At 36.3% G+C, this 24,571-nt stretch overlaps 1 protein-coding gene across 2 annotated transcripts in view; it reads right to left on the reverse strand.

Moving 5' to 3' along the window:
* Nucleotides 1–1,355: 1,355 nt before the first annotated feature.
* LOC145678902 (uncharacterized) overlaps nucleotides 1,356–24,571 on the reverse strand; it is a 79,413-nt gene continuing 56,197 nt past the window's right edge. For both annotated transcript variants that reach the window (XM_081749508.1, XM_081749509.1), the window contains 4 exons: nucleotides 18,875–19,505; nucleotides 17,441–17,585; nucleotides 5,500–5,670; nucleotides 1,356–1,536 (listed from right to left, as the gene is read on the reverse strand). In XM_081749508.1, the coding sequence (XP_081605634.1) occupies nucleotides 1,457–1,536; nucleotides 5,500–5,670; nucleotides 17,441–17,585; nucleotides 18,875–19,505 (1,027 nt within the window). In that variant the 3' untranslated portion in view covers nucleotides 1,356–1,456. The remainder of the gene's footprint in view (nucleotides 1,537–5,499; nucleotides 5,671–17,440; nucleotides 17,586–18,874; nucleotides 19,506–24,571) is intronic.

The raw sequence follows: 24,571 nt of genomic DNA on the forward strand, positions 1-24,571 counted from the left end.
ATTTGCGAAAACTTCATATTTTATCATAATTCACTGATAGGTTTGTCTTGTCTGGAACACAGTGCTCATGTAAACGATTAAGAACTGTCCATTTTTCAAATTCTCGTAAGTGATTGAATATTTCCTAAGTTTCTATAATACGCTTTGCTCCGGAACAGTGATTCACTCGCGGGGACATTTTCAGTAGATTGCGTTAACGCTTTGGTTGGTTAACTTCACTGAGCTGACGGTAACGACAGGGGGCGCTGACAACTGCTTGTTTCTCCTGTGCAACTGCCATTATCAGCCTTATCTCACAGTTGACTGTATATGCACGGGGTTGTGCACGTTACGTTTTTCATGTATATTAGACATTTACTAACTTGGAGTTGGACTTCTTATTTACTAGAATTGTAAGTGTATAGGCAATAAACAAATTTAAGATTTTTTTAAAAATAAGTTGGTAGTTGTTTTGGTTAATAGCTTACAGTAGGATTTATAAACGGTACGGTAGCTCAGAACCTTCATATGTTTAGCGACCAATTCTCGAATATATATTCTGAAGACTATATATATGTCTTCTATTTTTGCAGACACATCACACATAGTTTGACGTTAACACTTACTGTTCACAGAACAAATATAGGAAGGAGGTCTTTTAAAATTATTTTGTAGACTAGGCTTATATACTATAGAACGAACGAACCATAAATGTGCTTGTACAGTAACGTAGATGAAGGGATTATAGGATCCATACGTGTATTGCCTTCATTCGTTCATTTATTCAGAATTTGTATATTTGGTTATAGGTTTTAAAAAGTCAGTTGCTTCTTTATGTAGAATGAGATACACATTTATGATTACTGATCACAATATTCATTCAGGGTTCAGAAATGAATATACAGATGGGTTATCAAAATACTGGAAACCTGTTTGAAAATGCGCAGCACCTGGTCGTTCTTAGCGATAAGTCTTGCAGGGTAGACGATGGGATGCGAAAAGAGAGAGCACTGAGTTTCAAAGAGGTTAATTGCCGCAAGTATATCTAGAGTGGTTAGTTGGGTGCGTCACGAGGAAACAGGAAGAGAATCCTCAGTGACAGGGTTCGCTGATTGTTACTAAGAATCGTAGAGCGAATAAAGTAAAAGTAACTGCGGAACACAAATCAGTACCTGGAATAGCCTATTGAGACAATCATCGCCCAACCCCGCGATTATAAGTGTGCCATGCAATATGTCTTCGAGGCTCTTTCGTCGATATATTTTAAAACTACAAATATGATTTCCTGTACTTGTTTCTATATCGTGAACTGCCTTAATCATACTAAATATATATATTAATATATGGTTTCATACGACAAATAAATAACCACAATCAATATTTTCATAAAATATATTTGATTCTGTTCCAAATGAAACTTGTTTCTATTGAAATATCAATAGGAATTTGACTGCTGAACGCTGATCAATTTAATCCATTACAACTGGTAAACTTCTTTGAGATCAGAAATTTGTGGAAAACCTTCATTGTGGAGAAGCGTGAAAAGATCTCTTGCAGCTGAAATCACAATAAAAACACTAGTAATTATGAAAAAATGTACATACTTCATATTTTGTTCACTACATACATAAGAAAAGTACATGTTGAACCAAAAGATACGGTAGAATATTTAGATAAGGTGTCCAATCAAAATGGCACCATTTAGCACTAGGCACTCAGACAGATCAAAGAGTCACCTTAGAAGAAACAACTAGACACTATATACCCATAAAACAGCTACCCAAAATTCTTCAAACCAACTGGAATGAATGCAGACGATAGACTTGATGGATTCCAGGACCTCCAGTCAGCACACCAGAAGAAATACATGCCACACTACAAACGCTTACCGTAAAAATTCAACCATAAAACACCCAGCACAGCCAGAGGATATCCGCACCACAGCTAAATTTACCTAAATCGTTGGGCGCATCGAAACACGCCACCCGCAGTACAAAACTTTGTGCAGTATTAACTATACGGATGAATAAAAGCCTTCAAAGGGTAGAAAACAATAAATAGAACAACAAATTCCATGCAATGGATGTGCCATTGCTGGAGTTATGGAAACTGGTGCAAACGCTGGGACGACCACAGGGTTCACAACGCATCGTCATTCAGAAGTCAACATGAACTCACGTACTGACAAGAGGAACATGTTTCACTCTTCAAAGGAAAACAACTCGGATGCAGAGAAGGAAGAAGCTGTAGAACAGAGGATACAACAACAGCAAAGGCTTCATCACGCCGAGAGAACTACAGAAAATTATCACATCTCCAAAATCGCACAGCAGCCCACTTCTCGCGTTGAGAAACGCGCCCAAAGTAGTACTCGTTTGCAAAATAACAAATAGAATATTCAAAATGGGCAACAGGACTGTTCTGCAGGTTAGAAGACGCCCGCTTAACTATGAATCCAAAGGCTAGTAGACAGGGTATAGACCTCCAAACCTTACAGAGCCATGAGTCTTCTATACCATTTAAGCAAGATGGTGAAATGGTATTACACGAAATCATAAAACACACGAAAGGATACACTACCACAGCACAAACTCCAGATCGTCCGGGTAGTGGACCGTATCCGCAACAGTTCGACGTCATGGGTCATCCTGAGACTATCTCGACATGCAGAAGGCCTTCGACGGTGTGACACTACGGCGCGGCATCTTATACAAGCTCATCCAAGCGGATTTCCCCAAATACCAGGTAATAGTGCAGAGTTCTTTCAAGGGAGGACTTTTTTTTCTAGGATCTCGTACGCGTGATACCTAATAGATCTCCTGCCAATGGAAGCAGGAGTACCACAGGAATCTTGCCTCTTTTCACTACAGTACCGTACACACTTCATGGTAAACATACCAACAAGATCAGCAATGATGGTAGACTATCTTATCATCGATAAAATATCTTCGCCGGCAACCGCTACGCTCCAGTAGCTATAGGGCGCCATATCACTAAGCTGGATGAACGGAAATGGAAAATATCAATAAACGTAACCAAACATTGGTGAAATACAACCAAACGTTGAAAGAAAGGACCACCACTTAAGCTGCGAAACGATGCAAAATACCTTGCGGTCCTCCTGGACAGAAGACTAATCTTCAACTCCACATTACAGAAACAACAGCAAAGGTAACGAAGAGACTCCGGACTCTGTTGTCCATTCTTCCGAGTAATAAGTTTATTCATGCAATAAGAAAGAACATCTACGAATGGCAGCATGCTGCTGCTACCTACATGAAATACCTCCAGGTGGCGCAAAACAAGGCTGCCAGGTCAATCACCGGTTATTCTATTAATACGAGGATTACTGAACTACACAAAGACTTGGAAGATGCTACTTCTCAATGAAGTACGCCTGCAACAATCGGCCTGTTTCTGGAGTAACTCAGAATCATGGAGATAACGTGCAGAAATAAACACAATTTCATCCGGTAACTTTTGACACTTTTCCCAACCATTTCCCAATTTACATACTAGCTTACCCTCGTATAACAGTAAACTTAGGCTCACATAAATAGTATCCAAACTATGTAGCTAAGTTATAAGAAAACTATATAACAAATTATAGATAAGTGCATTTTCCCTTTTCTTTTTATCTAATATTGCCATAAAGCGTCCATAACACTAATCTGTCCAGCAGAGATACCTCAATGTGAAAAGTCCCTTGAATCTCATCCATGTACTGAGTTTATTAGTATTGACTATAGTGCGTCCAGTAAGAGAACGTCTCTGACAGCTCGCAGTGACATTGCCACTACTCGCGTGTCGGTTTTTTTCGATGCAACTGTAGTGGCAATTTAATTAATGGTATAAGACAGAGTGATCGTGGTTGGTAACACTGGTATCAAAGTAGGGGCTGCAATGTCCCACCGCACGTGGTAAGAAACGTCAGAGACCATCTCTTGTTGGCCGTGCTATAGTCCATACGGAAATTATACTTAATTTTCTACACAGCTCTCTCTCTCTAAGATCAGCAGAGGCCAAATAGTCTAAGGCATTAGGGTAATGATCACAAGATCTATCAGACATGAGTGTTATGCATTGCTCTTTCATCATTCTTTTCTCATAGATATTTTATTTCATTTTAATTAAGTTTTAATTATTGGGCCCTTAATTAATTATCATAACTAAAGACCCGATAATGTTGCCCTTTAAGCTGAAAAAGACTAAGTCATTAGTGTTCGTATTCAGTAATTTTAAAGTTCATTTGGACACATACAAATTGATTATATTAGACTGCCATCACTTTTGTTAACATCTATTTTAAATACTATTTCCAAGAAATGAAACATAAGATCTATCTATTTGCAGAATACAACTAAAGAAATATATTAAGTGTTTTTATAGTAGTGGTGACGCACTGTGTATAAACAGCTGAGATTAGTTTGTGTTTTAGTAATAGTGATGAGTGCTACGTACCCACCCCTCACCTCCAATAGAAGTTGTGCACGAGAAATAATGTGAGAAATTAATCATTTTCGAAAAAGACCTGCAACTCTAAAATAAAACCATTTTCACTCATCTTTAATGTTTTCTTCAGTTGAACCTTATTAAATGCTTTGCAACAGATCGTTAAAAGCACCCATGCTGATTATGTAAATCTAATAGGAGATGATAGGAGAACAATAGAAAGAAATGCACTCTTATTAAATGCTTGCAGGTAGATGGGTTTAGAAGTAAATACAGAGAAAACTAAAAATATGGAAGTTCGTCAGGATTGTAATAGAGCAAATTATGGATACGTCAAAATATCAAATAATACTTTTGATAAAGTAGATACTTTTAAATATTTAGATCAATATTAACAGACAAAAACCACGTTCATGAAGAAAGTAAATGTCGATTACGGTAAAAGCAGGGAATTCGTGTTATTATTCAGTTCAACATCTTTTGTCGTCGCCAATTCCGTCGAGGAATTTGAAGCTTAAAATACGTTAATCATGCCTGTTGTTATGTATGGTTGTAAAACTGGTCGCTTACTCTAAGGGAAGAACGTGGACTGAAAGTATTTGAGACGAATTTTCGGATCCAAGAGAAACGGGAATGGGGAATGGAGGAAACTTCATAACGACAAACTACATAATTTATATCATTTACTAAACATTGTTAGGGTCATCAAATCTAGGAGGCTTAGTTGGGCAGGTCATGTAGCCAGGATGTAAGAAAGTAGGAACGCTTTCAAAATCTTAACTAGAAGTCCAATCGGAAAACGAGCATTAGGGAGACCTAGGCGCAGATAGGAGAACAATATTAAGATGGATTTCGCAGAAATCGGAATGCAAAGTAGAAATTGGATCCAATTGACTAAGGATGGAAGTCAGTGTAGAGCTTTTGTAAGCGCGGCATTGAATCTTCGGGTTCCATTGGCCATAGAGTTAGTTAAAAGCACCTATTTTCTCTATTGGCAAATGGCGTGGAACATTTTGATTTTTGAACATTTGAACTCCACACAGTTCTCTCTTAGCTTTATGTACTCACTCTGTTTTTCTTCAGATGATAAAAGCATAGCAGCTATGTTGAATCGCGGGATTTTTGTAAGATTCGTTAACAATTCTAAAGCATGGTTAAAATCTTTCTGGCTGCAGAAGTACTCCTTCATACATTTTAGCATCGTCACTAGCATCTCGCCATCCAACTTATTACCCAAAACTGCAAAAAAGAGGAATCGAACAGTTATCACTAGAACCCGGACTTCTATGCACAAACAAACTTCCAAATATGCACGAAAAATATAAAAAATATGCATTAAAATTTTAATAAATGCACTGAAAAATATACTAAGAAAATAAAACTTCAGTTTCTTACCCAAATAACTTCTTTAATGACCTCTGCCGCAATGAACTATAAACGTCTTCCTTACGTTTTCTTCTGTAAACCCTCTGTGTTTACGAGTGAGAAACATTTGTAGATTGAAAAGTTCGTTTCTAGATCAGCAGAAGTTACTGATGCATGTGAAAAACACCAAATGTCTTCCTGTGTTAGATTCTCTTCAGTTCACTTTCAATATAACCTACTTTTTTGAGATATTCTCTCTGATATGCTATATGCAACAATAAAATTCGAAAATAGGGAATATCCTGCAAAATTTACGCACATCGAAATTCACAAAAAATATGCACTCTTATGCGCCATCAAAATGCGTCTCAAACGAATCCCTAAAAGTATGTCAGAAAGGAGAAAATACTTTTCATATGTTTCTGCAAGTTACTATGAATATGCGTTTTGCATATAAATCCGGGCTGTAATTATCACTTAAAATAGTTATGTGGTTAATAGGACTACATTTATATGCATTAAAAAACCTGAAAATATGCACTTTAAATACAATAATATAAACTTAAGAAACACTTATTCATTTCACGTTTACTATGTGCAGAGTGAATTTCAACGATACACTACTAAGAGTTTTTCAAGATTCTCTGGTGTCAAACTTTGTCTTTTCTGTGAAAATAAGTTTATAATCCGAATATCAACTAAAGTGACTGAACAATATTTGTACAGTCAGCGACAAAAGTTCTTTCCGTTTCATGAAATTAGTTTCGTAAATAACTTCAGAATGGAAGAGCAATTTGAGTACAATTTTAAAGTAAATTAAAAGAAATGTAATTTTATGTAGTTTCCAGCCATACCACCGTAAATCTCACAAATTTTAACAAACGAAAAGAATTTTTGTCGCTGACTGTACAATGATACAGAAAGTACGGAATACTCATCTGGCAAAGATTTACTCATCTCATACATTCACTGGTTGACTGACTCGATCTATCCACTCTTGTATTTGAGCTAAGCACCTAATCCAACTGCACTTTAATGGTTTTTCCAATTTCTCTTAGAGCAGAAGTTAAAGAAGTTGTTTTCTTAACAAGCTGTAATAACTCGTAGAGGGATGTACACTCATGTCCAAAATTATTGTCGCGTCTCTATAAATATGTTGTTGTAGGAATATAATTTGATAACGAATTCGACCGGTATTTCTTACAATGTTAGAGTCTGTATAATCGGCAAAGAAATGTATGTGGCATATTTCATGTCAAAAGAGCAGTAAATAAGAACAATAAAACGAAAATAAACCTTTCTTGTCCATTTAGCAACATTTTCTTTTACTCATTCTAATTTTTGTGTTTATAATTCTTTTCCTATGAAATTTACCAGAAATATACATTTTCCGATTATGCACGTAGTATCAGTATTAAAAGTACCCTGCAAAATTATTATCAAATTATATTCTTACAAGAAGACAGTTATAGATATGTGACAATCATTCTGGACGTGTGTGTACCTTAATCTTCCAGACGCTTAATACTAATTGTCGAGAAGTGTGCATTAATAAATTAATATCTTGATAGACGGTATAATTTTGTAAAAGGATTTCCAATACACACAAACTACCGATTTAGAGCGTTAAGAATATAAAAATGATTCGTAACTTATCCAGAAATATGGAAATACCCTTAGAATATGCACAAACCTTCAGAAATGCATTTACATATTTGTACATGCATTTTGAAAAAATTCGGACCTAGTGATTAAGAATTATATATATATACAGGGTTTGTCCGGGAAGTAATAGGACTGAGTCGATTTTTTAAAAAAAATATTGAGCCAATCGTTACAATTCTTTAAAAACTTTCAAAATAGGCTCCTTCTGCGTCGATGCAGCGCTGCCAGCGCGATTTCCAAGCATTGAAGGCGTCACGGAAGTCATTCTCCGGAATAGCCTTGAGAGCCGCGGTGCAAGCTGCTTGGATCCCCTCTGTCGTCTCAAAATGCTTGCCTTTCATCGGGCGTTTCAGGCGAGGAAACAAAAAGAAGTCCGGGGGGCACATCTGGGCTGTAGGGCGGCTGCGGAAGCGTTGGGATGCCGGCCTTGGTCAGGTAGCTGTTCACAAGAAAGGCGGTGTGAGCCGGGGCGTTGTCGTGATGCAGCTTCCAGTCGGCTCCGATGTCTGGTCGGACCCGATTGACCTCTCGTTTGAGTCTCTTGAGTACTTCCACGTAAAACTTGGCGTTGACGGTTTGTCCAAGAGGAACAAATTCATGGTGGACGATGCCTTTGATGTCAAAAAAGACAATGAGCATCGTTTTCACTTTGGATTTGCTCATTCTTCCCTTTTTTGGGCGAGGAGACGCCGGCGTGTGCCACTCGGAAGATTGCCTCTTTGTCTCGGGATCATACTCAAAGATACATGATTCGTCACCTGTGATTACGTTATTCAAAAATTGGGGGTCACTTTCACACATGTTCAAATTTTCTTGGCACAATTCCACTCGCCGCAATTTCTGGTCGTCAGTGAGCACTTTTGGGACAATCTTCGCGCACACCTTGCGCATGTTTAAATGCTCCGTCACAATTTCATGAACCACAGTTTTTGGTAAATTTAACATCTGGGCAATTAAACGAATACTTAGTCGACGGTCTGAGTTCAAAACTTCGCGCACACGAGTCACATTGTCGGTGTTTGTCGAAGTCGAAGGTCTTCCAGCACAGTCTTCATCGGCGACCTCTTCCCGGCCCTCCGAAAAGACCTTGTGCCACCGAAACACACCACTTCTTGCTAAAGCATCATCTGGGTAAGCCTGCTTGATCATATCAAACGTCTCTGTCGCAGATTTACCGAGTTTAACACACAATTTAATCGCGTACATCTGCTCTAACGAACGCTGCATTTTCGGCTTGCACCACTCACAGAAACACGTCGCGCGAAAAAGCCTGTCCTGACTCTCCGTGTGCTCGGAGACAACTGACCAGCCGCTCGTTCGTTAGCTAGGAACGCCCTCTACCGGATCCAATCGATGCGCGCACGCTCCGAAGTACAATCATGGCGGAATAAAATCAGTCCTATTACTTCCCGGACAAACCCTGTAGATATATAGATCTTTGAGGTACAATTAATGTATTCAGTTGTCAACCAAAAATCAATCCGAAATAAGAATCGAGGCAGTAATCATTATATATATATATATATATATATATATATATATATGCCTCAAATAACAGTGTGGTGTCCGAATTTTTGTACCTGGATATTGATATTCTACCCTTCTAAACTCCACATAGGGCAAAGAACTGTTTACGACTGAAATCGGATAATCTTGAATAACATCAAGCAATCGAGCACCATAATTCCTTTTCTGGCCCCAAAAACAAATTTACATTTCTGTTGCAAAAGGTTAGAATGAAAAAGTACACTCCGTAACTCATTAATAATCTGTTGATGAACTGTATTAGTGTATATAAACGGCAATCATGATTAACACGTAGAACAGAAGAATTATTCAAAGTATCATATTCTGTACTAACAGTGACACACTCCGTGCATTACAAATTTAAATTTGGATGTCCAACTTCCAACAATTGTACATTGAAGCTGTAATTTTAATAGACATGCTTAAAAATATTAAAATACATAAAACATGATCTATAATTACATAACGATACAATAGGATGCATATTCAACAAACTTAAAAAGTTCGTTACTGAATTCTCTATGTCTCTCTCTCTCTCTGTATGTGTGTGTGTGTGTGTGTGTTATTTCAGTTTTTTCTTTTGTTTTTCAATTTTGAATCCTCTATTCGATAGAGCATCAAAAACTATCTGAGAAAGTGATGTAATTTTTCTAATCACTCTTACCGTTTCCGAGATATTGGCTAAAAAATGGCCGATTTCCAGAGATTTAAGGAGGCATATCTCGGGAACCATAAGCTATAGAGACATAATATTGATGTTAATCAATACCTAAGAGGATGGTGAATATTTTGGTACCAAATAATAACCGGTGCTCACTGTCCAACTGGCCACTGGTTTGGCCAGTTGCCACCAGTTAACATCGGCACCAAAATGTTTACCATCCTCTTAGTATTGATTAACACCAATGTCATTTCTTTCTGACTTACCGTTCCCGAGATTTGGTCAAAAAATAGTTCCGATTTCGGGAAATTTAAGGAGCCATATCTTGGCTGCCCATATTAGTGTTGGTCAATACCTAAGAGAATGTTGAACATTTTGGTGCCAAATAGTAACTGCTGACCACTGACCACCGTTCCTCACAAGTAAAGGGTCAAAATGGATGAATCGAGTTGAGGGATGAGACCTAATGCACTTGATAGAGGATGCGTATGTGCAAAGTTATAGCGTTTGAGCGCCATAAGAAACGGAGGAGGTCAAAGTTGGTGGGACAAAGGATATACTACGTTATAGAAATACATGAAATAAACTGTTGAATCGTAAAAATAGTGAAAGATAGACTATGGAAATGGAGTAGTTTCACATATCGGCTAAAGAAGAATGGGCAGAGTATATCACGAACCTCTGCCGCCATTTTGAAATCCATTTTGGAATATGTGATATTTTTTGAAATGGAAAGATAGTCATGTGATATATCAATTACGGCCAGCATGTTCTCGAAAAGTCAATTATGAACTTTAGTGATCATTATCTGTATTTATGAGGAAGATTTAAGATCATTTTTATAGTTATTTACGAAAATCTGGGAGACTGATGTTGAAAGTTTTGGTTCGCGATTGATTCGCTTTCGATTATTGTGACAATGTTGGTTCGCGAGTTTGGAACTTACAATAATGATCCATCGTTGGAGGACACAATAATCGTGTCCTGTGCTAATATTGTCACAATAATCGAAGGCTCCATATTTCAAACAAACCGATCAAACATAATGCGACCCGATAGACACTCGAGACACTTATCCCAATTTACTATTGCTTATGAAGGTGGACAAAGAAAGTTGAGTGAAAAATATAGCAAGTGGTGAAAACTATTGTGGTTTTCGTACAGTACGCAATAATTTCATTCCAATCTATCAGATTTTATTGTGTTATGGTCTATATTAACAAGTGTCATTTAACAAAAGGTAACTTTATAAATTCCACATTGTTTTCGACCAAAAGCGCAGGAAACAAAACAAAAACAAAAAATCAAGCGGAAGCGGTTCTTCCAGACCGGAACAGTTCTCTTCAGCACTATATGAAGCAAATTGGAAGTAACGTCATAAATAATAATGTAATAATATACAACCTGGATATCAAATGTCGCTGTTAGCTTTCTTGGCTTGTAGATATGTTTAGCTTACATATGTTTTCGTGATAATCCAAACTTTCAACATACAAATATCAGTCTTCTAGATTTTCGTAGATAACTATAAAGATGATCTTATATCTTCCAAGTAAGTGAAGATAATGATCACTAAAGTTCATAATTGACTTTTCGAGAACATGCTGGTCCTAATTGATATATCACATGACTACCTTTCCATTTCAAAAAATATCACATATTTCAAATTGGCGGATTTCAAGATGGTGATGGAGGTTCATGGTCTATCTGTCCATTCTTCTTTTGCCGATATGTGAAACTACCCCGTTTGCGTTGTCTATCTTTCACTATTTTTACGATTTAACAGGTTATTTGAAGTATTTCTATAATATAGCATATTCCTTGTCCCACCAATTTGATCCCCTCCGTTTTTTATGGCGCTCAGCCGCTGTAACTGCACATACACATATTTTCACATCCTCTATCAGGCACACTATGTCTCATCCCGCAACTCGATTCATCCATTTGGACCCTTTACTTGTCAGATATTGGCTAAAAAACTTCGAATTTCGGAAGATTTAAGGAGCCATATGTCGGGAACCGTAAGTCATAGAGATATTTTGCGAGAAACAGAAGGTGCGGGAAAAAAAGATACTTTTATATGTAGGAACAATCACAGTTATCCTTCATGCTTCATCTCTCCGTTCTTTTTAAGTTCGTTCTGGCAATACTCTTGGAGTATTTTCAACTGGTTTAATTATGAAAAAACTTTTCTACCTCCAAGCATCAAGTGAAATTTATTCCTGCGTACTGTTTCGAAGCATTACTCAATCCTTCATCTATGCACTTTACAAAGATTCCCTGCTACATAAAATGTCATGTGTTTCGAGTTCCTCCATATCCTATACACAATATGCAAAATTATTTTTTTTATATTCCGAGTCTTATAGTAACGAAATATTCACTGATAACCTTGTTAAACTTCGCTCGAAAAGCAAGCACTGAATTTTAAGTATTCTGTTACATAAATAAAACAATTCGTTACATTTCAAGAGAAAACTTGTTGTTAGAAAAAATTAATAAATTAAATGCGCTTCTTTGCAGTCTTTTTTTTTTCCCCGACCGTATGGAGCAGCTTCACAATGTTTATGAGGATTGTCCCCAAAGTACTCGACTTAAAAAAAAAAAAAAAAAAAAAGGACAGGGGGGGGGGGGATTCTCAGCAAGTCTCCTTTTCATCGATGTTCAATAGTTTTGATGCGCTGTTTATACTGTGAACCGTCGAGCTCCTCAAACTAGCAACTAACAGCAGACTCCACCTCTTCATTGGTGGCAAATCTTTTACCGCCGAGCTATTTTTTCAAGTTTCTTCTTTTTCTTCTAAGCCTTTTTTCCTAGTTAGCTTGGTTCGGTTTTTCGGATCGTTCTCCTCCACCTCTTTCTATCTTGTATCATATTCGCTTGACATCCACAATTACCATAGTTTTTAACACAATCTCCCTACTTCTTCTTAGGAGGCTAAATCTGGAGAATAGGGTGGGTGAGGAAGCGATTCCAACTTGGTAACGAACGTGTGAACTGGTGCATTACAACACTTCCTTTTTCGCCAAATACAACCGTTTTTTCTTGACTTTATCACTCAAACGCTGCAATAAGTTTGCATAATACTCGCTGTTTACTGTTTTTACTTTTTTGAAGATAATGAATGCATCACAAAAAGCTGCCGCCATAACCTTGCCAGCAGATGGAACTGTATCGCCTTCTTTGCAGCTGATTCTCTTCTTTCAGTCCATTGTTTTGTCTGTTCCTTCATCTCAGGTGTGAAGTGATGGACCTATCTTTCATCCATGGTTATGAATCGACGCAAAAACACTGCTTTATTGGTGTGAAATATCGCCAAACACTCCATTGAAACATCCTCACGGCACTGATTTTGTTCCATTGTGTGCAAACACGGCACTCATCTCGTGCACAGCTTTCTGATGTCCAAATTTTCAGTCAATATGCGATGTACAACACTTTTTTTTAATGCCTACTATGTCTGCTAGTTCTCGCACTTTCAGTCGACGGTCATCCAATATCGATTTGTGGGATTTTCTTCACCATGTTTGATGTGATCTCCTTATTTGGTCGACCACTGCGATGTTCGTCTTTGCAGCTCGTACGTCCTTGTTAAAATTCTGCAACACAATATTTTACTGTTGTAAGTGAAGGGATAGACTCTCCCAGAGTAGAATCTAGCCCGGCTTTGATATTGGTTGGACTGAGACTTTTCACATGAAAGTATTCTATCACATAATAATGACCCATTTTTCCATGTTGACAAATTCACTGAGAACGTTCACTATTGATGGCTGCCCAACAAATACTAAACAACGTACCGCCTTCAAATTTCAAACTTTAAAGTTTGTAAGGTTGGTACTTTCGATCAGAGTAATGTTTTTTAAATAACACTGCCATCTATACGTCAGGTCGGGTACTTCTGGGACTACTCGTATTTCCCTGCAATATTATTTTGACAAAACATTAAAACTTAGGAGCGATTGAAGTAAAAATTACATCAGTTGATACAATGTCGCTACCTCCAAATATGAGGTAACCGAAAGTAGTGTCCAATGGCTAAGAAAAAAGGTACAATAAAGGAAAATGAAAAGCACCAAAAGTGGACGAATAATAATGGACTAATGGTTGAATTCTACGCGAAAAAGCTGAGTATCAACCATGCCGAAAGCTCGCTATTAAAAAGAAGAAAAGAAAACCTGCGATGGTAATTGAATGTAAAATAAAATGGATCAAGGAAACAAACTATGGTATTAGATAATATATGTATTGCGTGTTTCGGAAGAAATAAATATTTTACTATTTTTCGTATTAACATGTGGTCAATTATCAATAGTTTCGGTTAAACAGATGCTTAAAACTGCGTAAAGACATTCTCGCCGAAACTTACCCAAAACACTGTGTAACCAAAGCCAAATTAAACGTCTCAATTACTTACTCTACAACTTAAGAAATTAAGGAAGAAAATGGGTTCATCGAAAGAAAGAAGCTCTTGATTTTATTTATTTATTTATTTTATTTAGATAACAATATATAAAATATTAATGGAATAAAATAAAAGAATAAGTAAAAGTTAACTGTTACAGAAATTGACAAATCTAATTTCCTATTTGTATTTTATGTGCTATTACTTCTCTAAAGAAAATCGGACTTCCTAGAGTCCCTTTATTAATAGAGCTTAACGTACCCGACATTCAAAGATGACAAAACATCGGTCCTCTAGAACTCATGTCAATCTTCTGGTGTCGGGTAGATTAATTCAATCCACTGATTTCTGTATTGCGAAAATTTTTGTATTTCTTATGCAAAGAATAAATTAAAAATAGAAAATGCACGCGTGAGCCTGATTCTTGTATTTTATTTATTTATTTATTTGTTTTCTTACCGTAACATATAATGTTTATAATTCTTACTTTTAATTAACATTAGTTCTTTTAAAATACTTTTTGATTCTTTAACCACTGTAAAACTAACCTTTTCTATACTTTGAAATTACTTTCCTCTTTGATTCGGAGTGGGAGTTCATTATAGATCTTCGGAGCTCTGTATATGTTTGATATTGAGTTATAGATTTACTCGTTGCTGCAATTTCTAAATTTTTGTGTGTCACATTTCTCGTTATGTACATATGTTTTATTTCGTCCCATTTGTTTCTATTCTTTTTGATTAGACCTTATTTCGTGCCTACTTAGGATTGTTGTAACCCTCCTCCTAAGGACCTGATTTATTATATTCTTCGCCTATCCAAATATCTGTTTCCCAGAACTCTATATACCTCGCGTATGTTCTCCATTCAAACGACTTGTCTCGAACGTATTATCTGTGAGAGATTCAATAATATGAATTTTGCATGATATAACTGATTCGCCTGCTTGTTTATCTACATTACACCAAGGAATCTCTATCAACAATAATAATATTTTCCTCTATATAGGCTATGGAAGACGAATACGGAATTAACCAATCTTAACCCAGTCGGGAAAATGAATAGAGGAAACTTCTACACATGTTACTCTACAAAGTGCGCGCTGCGTATTTCGAAGATAGCAGTGGTGATTTTAATTGAATGGCAGTAAAGGATTAAGAGCATGTGCTTTAAAGTACAATGGTATCCTGGCCGTAACAGAGGCTGATTTAAATGGTTGCTAGTCAATGAGTTATATTTGCCTTTTCTACCATATATTTGTATCAGCTTATATATCCACATGAACTTTTATACTGTAAGTCAGAATAACTACAGTCACCTCTAACAAATATTTTCACTGTCCCTGAAAGATCCAATTCATGTAATTTTTTCCTCTGAAGCCCACAAAAGGTTGTAGTAGCCCAGTTAGCGCATGACACCGTTTATTTCTTCTTTCTTGACTGACATCCGTTATATCTTAATGACCTTCTATAAATACTAGCATTCTTTCCAATGATTTCTTTCGAACTTGAAATGTATTGACAAGAGAACACCACTCATTTTTACTACCATGATACAGAATAGCTTATATTATAGCTTCCTATTTTTACTTCTCTTATGCAGCGGTAAAAGTGCGGGGAAACGCGGGGGGACGTCGTCCCCCACCTTCAAAAATATGTACGTCGTCCCCCAGTTCCTAAGAAATTACAGTGGGCAAAGATATGCACGGGGACGGTGTGACGTCATGACGCTACCTACCGTTCCCCTACCTTTTCAGATCCACTTTTACCCCTGCTTTTATGATCGTGTTTTTAATAAATTTTTGGCCATTTGTTTTCGCCCTCTTTCCAGGTTTTCTTTCTCCCAACTTTGCACATAATACGAAATCAAAGATGATAATTCAGTGATGAGACGAATGTTGTATGAATGTCACAACGAGAAGTCGCTTATTTCAAACTACACACTTACTTGAAATATTCATAGTTCTTTATGCAGAATTCTTATTATGCTAATTTAACTACATATAAAAACATTATGAGTACTTACGTTATGAAACTACGCCGAAATGATGCATTTTCTTCTACTATACCACACATCATAGAGTTTCATAACAATATATTTCTATGGTAACAGATTAATTATTGTAACAATTAGAAAACATATCGGTTCATAGTGACGATAAAATAACAATATACATATACATATATACGAAGCGCATTCCATATCGATTTATACTTTATTTCTTTTGCACGCACTGACAACAGTTAAACCTCAGGACATATTTTCACTTTCTCAATGGAGTTACTCTTATTCTATACTAATCTGTTTTATGTATGTCAAAGAAAATTGTGTAAGTTATGTTACTCGAAGTACTGTTCAATCACACAATACTAGGTACAAAAATGGAATAGATATTCCCTATGGCAGATTTAGCAAAACGAAAATAAAAGTAAAAGGCTGGGATACAACATAATCTGTATTTAGAATGCGGTTTTTCTGCAAATTCAAGAGGGGAGAGATGTTATTTTAAGGCAATGGGTATTATATTGTAACAGACAGACAGACGCACTCAGAAAATATTAATGACAGAGCCTTTCACGAGATATGCACTTTTTAAAGACAGCTGTATAAGGGAATTATATCATCGGTTGTAAGAGGAAAGGGTCTAATACCAAATATAATTTTCTCACATTCGAAAATAATTACAACATTTTAACCCACATGAACTCAGGGGCGGATCCAGAAGGGGGGCCGATCGGGGCGATTGCCCCCTTCAGAAAAGGAAACTTTCTTATTTTATATATATAAATAAACCCCATCCCAAAGTTTGGAGGCCTTAAAAGTATCAGTATAACAACCCCCCCCCCCCAGAAGTCGGTCCTGGATCCGCCCCTGCATGAACTCAATGAAAAGTGTTACTGAAAACTTTTAATTTCAAAGAAACCGTTCAAAATAGAGAGAACCGCTTCGTCAGACAGTGAATCTATAACTAAAAACCGTCTGTAAGTGGAATACCTTAATCGTCTCGTTTTGATGCTGGGGTGCACGGTGGCCCAGTGGCAGGGAGCTTACCTCTCATGCGTGGGGTCCCTGGTTCGATCTCCGTCCAAGTAAGTTTGTGGTGGACAACATCGTGTTCGTGGTTTTTCTTGAAATATTCCTGTTTCCTCCCACTTTCTTATTCCACCAATTCTTCCATCATCACTCACTTGCTTTAATCATCGTCTCCCTTAGTCTAAAGGACATAATCGTGGGACACTAAACTGAAATTTTTCATTTTGACGCTTAGCCTTTTCGTCATATAAACGAAGGGAACTATTAACTTATACGCAAGATTAGGAGCTATTACTTTGAAGTTAAACTAGTATCTAGTTTTGTAAGCATTAAATGAACAGCTGTATACTTACGTGTTAACAGTTCATTAGGTTCTATACAACGTAATAAACGAGCATGTTGTTCAAGAGTTGAGTTATTTCTTAGAAGCTGCCAAGACTGAATAAATTCATATGGAGTTTTAATATCAGTATTATCTAATTCCACATCTTTTATCTCCTAAAAAGAAACAAAGAAAAAAATCTTATAAAAGTGATTTTATCTGATAGTAAATGAAATAAACTAAGCATATAAATTTTCTGATATTAGTCCTTAAGTTTCAAAATTACTTATCAAATGATGATATAAAATAGTCGTAATATTATATTTACAAAGGAATAGATGATACTTGAATTTTAGTATGGTCACCTAAGGTATGTGAGGTTTCAACTCCGAATGCTCAAGATTTCACTATAGACTCGGGATATCTGTCTATAGACTTGCACATAACTAGTTCGAATATTCACAACTTCACCAGTGTTGATTTGTTAATCTCATCAAACGAATAACGAAAGAAACGTATATATTTCTTCCTTCATCTGTTATATGGGAAGCACAAACATGTGGGAAGGAGAGGCTTTATATTAATTAGGAAACTGTGGATTATTTCTGAATATAGCCAAAGTGTAACTAACTCGTAACACTTCTCAGATATAAATACAATATTCAGGAAGCATTTAAGCTTCCTTTTACTTCAATTCTTCCTACGATTCTGTCTATTTAAACAACAAAATATCGTTTTGGAACAGTTTTCGTCGTTTTAAATATACATTCTGAATTATACTACTCGAGACACATACAAGGGATTGCGCAAAGTCTCTGGCGCCAGGTGGCATCTTACTTTCTTGACCGATCATATTAAATTCTTTTGAACAGATGCAAACGCCTGATGACGCATATTAATTCTTCTATACATTTAAAGTAATGTTAAACTACAAATTCCACTCATTTCTAACTTGAATGGAATCGGCCTTTGTACAAAACAACATAAAATGAATAATTATCATACGAAACTTCGGATTAATCTGTAAGTGACGTAAACACTACACTAAAGGCTTCACAACAGTGAATTCAATGCATTAGTTGAGTGGTCATTGCACTGAACGATCTTGCTGCTGTTTCGTAAATAGTTAGCATATAGACCTCTCGCTCCTTAGATGGAGTTCATAGTGCTGTCAATAAATGGTGTGATATTATGCAATATGTTTTGGCACGAGTTTCTTGGATTATATGAAGGAAAAACAGCCATATAAGCAGATAACACAACTAGAACAGAATAAACAGAAAATTCAATCCTCCTGTATTATCCACAAATCTTTGATTGAGAACGAAAAAGAACGCCATTATTTGGTTGCAATCCGGAGAATCTTACTTATTGATCTACGTTCACTCGTTTAGAAATATCATTAGCTCTTTCTATGGAGGAAAATGGTATCTTAAATTATCATTATGTAAGATAAGCCGCCTACCTTCTTAATAAATCCTGCATCTCCTCCTCCTTTTTTCATCTGATTGGAGACCTCTTTCTTTGTACCACTAGAGTCACTTTCCTTTGCAGATAATGGGTTAGAACTTTTGAGTGAATCTCCCTGTGATTTACACGGAGGCTGCTCTTTTCCAGCCAATTCATCCTCATCACTTTCTCCTCCCACCTCAATCTCGATCTTTTTCTTTTCCTTAGTTGCTTTGGTTTCGAACAGAGCTGCGTCTTCCTTCCTATAAATTCGTGTTATACTTTCATCTTTGCTCGTGTGCGGAATTAGCTCGATCTCAGTTGGTGGTTTCGATATTGTGTATTTGCTCTTCGGTTGAGGTTGTTTCTTAGGCTCTCCACGGTAAGCCTTCTCCCAGTTTTCTTCCTCCGACGGCTGCGAATGCTTCTCCTTCACCGTCTTGTTTTGATATTTATTTGCAATTGAGATCTTCTTATCAGGATCATCTTTTTTGGTTAATTTTGGAATCACTGGCCGAGGTCTCTGTTCTTGTGACGTCTGTGGATGGTTGCTTTGTTCTGGTTTCTCGTCGCTAGCCTTTGTTTCTTTCTCTGAGCTCTGTTGCGTTGGTTCAGCACCCACGTCTTCTGTATCTTCAATGATCATTCTGGAAACAACAGAGCGATAAAAATGTATAATATGCGTGAAAAAATTCCCATCATTGTGTTTACAATTTCAATCATTTATAAAAGGAATATTGAAAGATGCTTTTGAACGATCACGTAACAAACATGTATAATACAAGAAATACATCCAACGCCTGCTACATAAAACTAACTTGAAGAGGAAGAAATAATATTAAATTTTAACTTTAACTCTCGGAGAAAGCAACAGATCTTAGGAAACAACACAAAACAAAATTTATTCCTTTGCAAAAACTTTATGCATTGCAAGTATGTTCGTTGATTATACAAAGTTAAGAGGGCCTGAACACTATGGGTCTGTTATGCTCTTATGCTAAAGTAAATAATGATAAACACAAGAGGAATATATTAATGAACAATAAAGGCGAAAATTCAGAATTTCAAGTATACAGATGGCATGCAGTACAATTCTTCAGTTTACAAGAACGTAACCTGTACATGTATTTCGAAAGAAACTTCATGTATAATTGCTTGATATGTACAAATAATAGATTTCCGTTATTCACTTTTCTGTCAAGGGGAATCAATTTTATCAAAATTGGACTCGACAGTCACGATTGGCTTCTTCGGTAGATTTTAGAAGTTTTAATGTTTTACGTCCTTATGCAACACCTACATTATGAAGGACAACCATGTCAACGTAAGCTTAGAACCACGATAGGGATTTGAATCTGATGCAGTTAGTGATAATATAGGCTGTTCCCCACCACACTATCTCGCCACCAAGAGTCTACAAGAACTGGATTTAGAATTTTACAAGATAAGGAGGGCGGCGAAGAGGGACGGTTTTTTTTTTTTTTTTTTTTTTGACAAGAATTTTCGAAAAAGTAATTAAATATTAATCTTGTACAGTCCATAAACGACTCTGTCAGGTTGAATCTTGATCAAAGTGTAGAATGATTTCAAAACCCTTAGAAGATGTTGTTGCTATGATTTATGGAGTGTTGACCCATCATGACTTTCTCCGTTCAGGCAAGTCCATCACTGTTGTTACGATGCTGAATTCCCTGAAATGCACTGCAAGCATCTATTGTGCTGCCAAAATGTCTTGAGCCGCGGCAAAAATGCGAACTAAAGCTCACACCCTCACACACCTACGCGTTGAGCCAATAAGGGTTCAGCTGTTGCTAAGCGAAACAAAGCGAGTGGAATTCCTTCAGCCGATAGCAGCTCTTGCAACGGAAGACTAAGGATCAAGTCAATGTGGCATTAGTATAGCAATGTTCATAAGACATGATCTCCTCATATTGCACGACAATGCATACGTAAACGTCGGCCGAAAAACGTTGCAGACCCTCCATGAGTTGTAGTATGAAATCCTTCCTCATCGACCGAATTTTTCTTACTTCTCTTCCATCGACTGCTATCTCTTCGGACATCTCGAGTAGAGATGCAAAAAAGCCGGCTTTTTTGAATCGACGGTTTTTTGCACATAAAAAGCCGGCTTTTTTGGAAAAAAAACGAGAATTTTGGAAATTTTGGCTTTTTTCATTTTCATGATTTTTCTATCTAAATAGCTTTCTTATAGTATATTCTATAGTTAGATAAGAATTCCATGACCTAAATGCCATATTTCGCTCTGAAATTCACCATCAAGATGGATGGAGCACATGTTTTACGAATTAAAGCTAACATGAAGAATGTAGTATTTGAGGGCAATTTTAGAGGCTATTTAACTTTATTTTAACTTTTGAGTTATCGACATTTTTTTCTTCTCTAGTTTGTCATCCGTGTTTCATTTCTAAGAGCTTAGTACTCTAGCTTCTAGCGCAAAAGTTAAACTTACGTTTTGCTATATATCCATCAAAGCGTACGTTTTTCAATATATCCGTCTAACCGTACTTCCACATTTCTGTTATACTGTAGCTGTGCAACGATTTAGCAATAATTTTCCGGATACAACCTTGAATACTAATTTATACAAATAATCAGTAGCGGCTTTAGAAACGTACTTTGGGGCGGGTTTCTCTGATTGTTTCGTTTTCTAAAATGTCCTAATTTTATTTGGGAGGAGCTTGAAGTTTATGAGTACAGGCATAACTAATACTGTACTTCGTTTCGTTTATATATTTAGAGATAATCTTCCGGATACAACCTTGAAGATCATTTTATACTGAGAATCAGTGGCGGATTTAGAAAAGTATTTTGGGAGGGCTTTTTTTCTTACTAATGTTTAGTTTTTCTAAACATTCGTAATTTTTATTTGACGGGAGCTTAAAGTTTATGAGTAAAGGCATAACTAATAGATATTTCGTTTGTTTTAGACATTCCGTAATTTTGGAGAACAGGCTTCAGTCCGAAAGACTGTCCCCCTAACCTTCGCAAAACCGTCACTGCTGGTAATTAGTAATAATAACGATTTAAAAACAATAAGAAATGAAGTCAGCCAACTCACAGTACATGCACTATTTCTACTTCATAGATGGAATGAGAAAAGTTTTGTCAGAATGGTCGAATGCTGAGTTGAATCCCGGACTTCCCGATAGAAGCGCAAAAGCTCCATTCAGTCATGTTTGTTGTGCAGTTGTATTTATCTTAACTTAAATATATTCCGTAGTCCTTTTTTTGGTGGTGGGGGGTGGGGAGAGTTCCATAATGATATGAAGGGTGTGAGCCAAGAACATGGTAACTAACAAATTTTCAATTGCTGAGTTATGCAGCACCAGATAGATAGCAACGCATACCATTTCGTTTAATCCTTCATGTATAGTCTTATGTGAAAAATCAGCTTTCTGACTTTCAAAATGGATTGTGCAGCAGAAAATTTCTAATTTCTTAAAATAGTAAAATTGTGGATTACCATGTTCTTATCTCACACCCTTCATATGTTGAATCCCTCTTGTTAAAATTACAGAAAACTTGAGGAATGAGTAAACCGTGATGGTGCTTATATAAAACTGTAGAATTTCAAGAATATACAAAACCAAAAGCTCTAGATATGCAGCCTTTAAGTGTATCATATAAATCTAAGTATTTTTCTTATGTTTTATTTTAATTTTATTTGATTCCAAAAAGAGAAATAAACACTGCTGAACAAGACTGCACTTATTTAATATAAAAACACATTTACACGTGACGTTTCGATCTTCTAGCCAAGATCCTCATCAGACGTACACTCTGATGACATCCTCATCAGAGGATACATCAGACGTTCTCCTCAGAGTGTACGTCTGATGAGGATCTTGGCTAGAAGATCGAAACGTCACGTGTAAATGTGTTTTTATATTAAATAAGTGCAGTCTTGTTCAGCAGTGTGTTTATTTTTCTGATTTTATTTGCAAGACGTATGACTATGATTGTGTGTCAGTCCAAAAGGAGGGTATGGAATATTTTGAAGTAAAAATACTACATAGAATTTTGCTACTTATTTGAGTATTTTTTAAAAGAAGTATTTACTTTTAGGGTTGGCTGGTTTACACCAGCTGTTTTTTCTTTGTTTTTTTTTTTTTAATAAACAACTGGTTTAAACCAAAAAATAAAATAAAAAGAACGAAAAATGCGAATCCACACATCAAACCATCTGCATTAGTTTTATTTCCTTTTCACCTTTTAATCAAGGTGTCCCATGTTCAAGTCGAACCACAACCCTTCTTTCATACGTAAACAAAGTAGCGGTTCGGATGTAACTTTAAGCGAAAGTCTTCTCCTTGATAACCTCGGTATTACGTAAGGATGTTAAGCCTGAACATACGAAACGAAACTAAATTGTATATTTCCGCATGCCTGAATGCCTGTTGTTTTACAAAGAAGCCAAGGTTGCTTAAATATATTGATATAAATTGGCAAAATTTATTGATTGCCTACGTAGCTTCCAACATTAGCTTGGGTTGTACTTTCAATGATATGTACGTACTAAATTTGTAATTTAATACCTCAGTTTTAGCGTTCTGATTATGATACGTTGACCTTTAAATTTTACATGCAAAGCAATAACAGGATTTTTCCGTTATTGTTTTACATTTAGAATAATGACGGGATTTTCCCGATGGCTAGGGCGGGAGTTTCTCAATTTAAGAAATTTACTGACCGGACTTCTTTAAGCTTATGTGACTTCTTCCAGCACAACCTCGTTGTTGCATAATAACACCAAGGCGAAACGAACTTATTTCTGTCAATATGTAATAAAAATACATAAAGCAAAATATCTAAACCCAAAATACCTGATTTAAACAAAAAAAAAAAAAAAAAAAAAAAAACTAGTTTAAATCCTCCCAAAAAACGGGTTTTTGGCCTTTTCAAAAACAACCATGGTTCTTGCCAACCCTGCTTACTTTTCTATGTAGGAGGTTAAAAAAAATCTTATTATATACATTGGTTAATTCTTTGGAATTCATAATGTAAATATGTTAAGAAGTAAAACTGTTTGAATATCTTTTCGAAATTCATGGTTTATTTTCGAGGTTTTATATTATTATCGGCATCAACCACTAATTAAATGACTTTTTGTGTTATAGAGAAGCGAAACAAAATCTGGTTTATCAATTTAAAGCAGAATTTTCAAAAAAGCCCAAAATTTCCCAAGCAAAAAAGCGAAGCAGAAAAAACCGAGTTTTTTTTCCAAAAAAGCCGGTTTTTTTCCGAGCCCTTGCATCTCTAATCTCGAGCACTGCTTGGGAGGGAAGGTTTCCTTGATGGTCGGGCGATGGAATGTATGGTTGAGGGGTTCTTCACATCGCAGGTCCAGGACCGGTTTCGCTACGGACTCCAAACATTGGCTGAGCGATGGTAAAAATGTGTGGTTGCAGACGGCAATTATTTTCGTTAACCAAATTTGGCCTTTGGAAATGACGCACTTGGGGCGGACATTTCATGGACATCAACCTAATATATCCTAGATAAATTCTATGAAAGAAATAAAAACTGGTTATTAACGAGTTATTGATAAAGATTCGTGCCAATTATGTAGTAGGTTCTTACATACAATTTTTATTATTTGTGGTTTATTAGTATTCGATCTAAAAAAGAATGTGTGTTGCTGATGTACTTCCTATACTAGGGAGTTAATGAAATAAAGAATCGTTCGCGTCTG

The sequence above is a fragment of the Thermobia domestica genome, chromosome 2, assembly GCF_964235325.1.
Source record: "Thermobia domestica chromosome 2, izTheDome1.hap1.1, whole genome shotgun sequence".
Lineage (NCBI taxonomy): Eukaryota > Metazoa > Arthropoda > Insecta > Zygentoma > Lepismatidae > Thermobia > Thermobia domestica.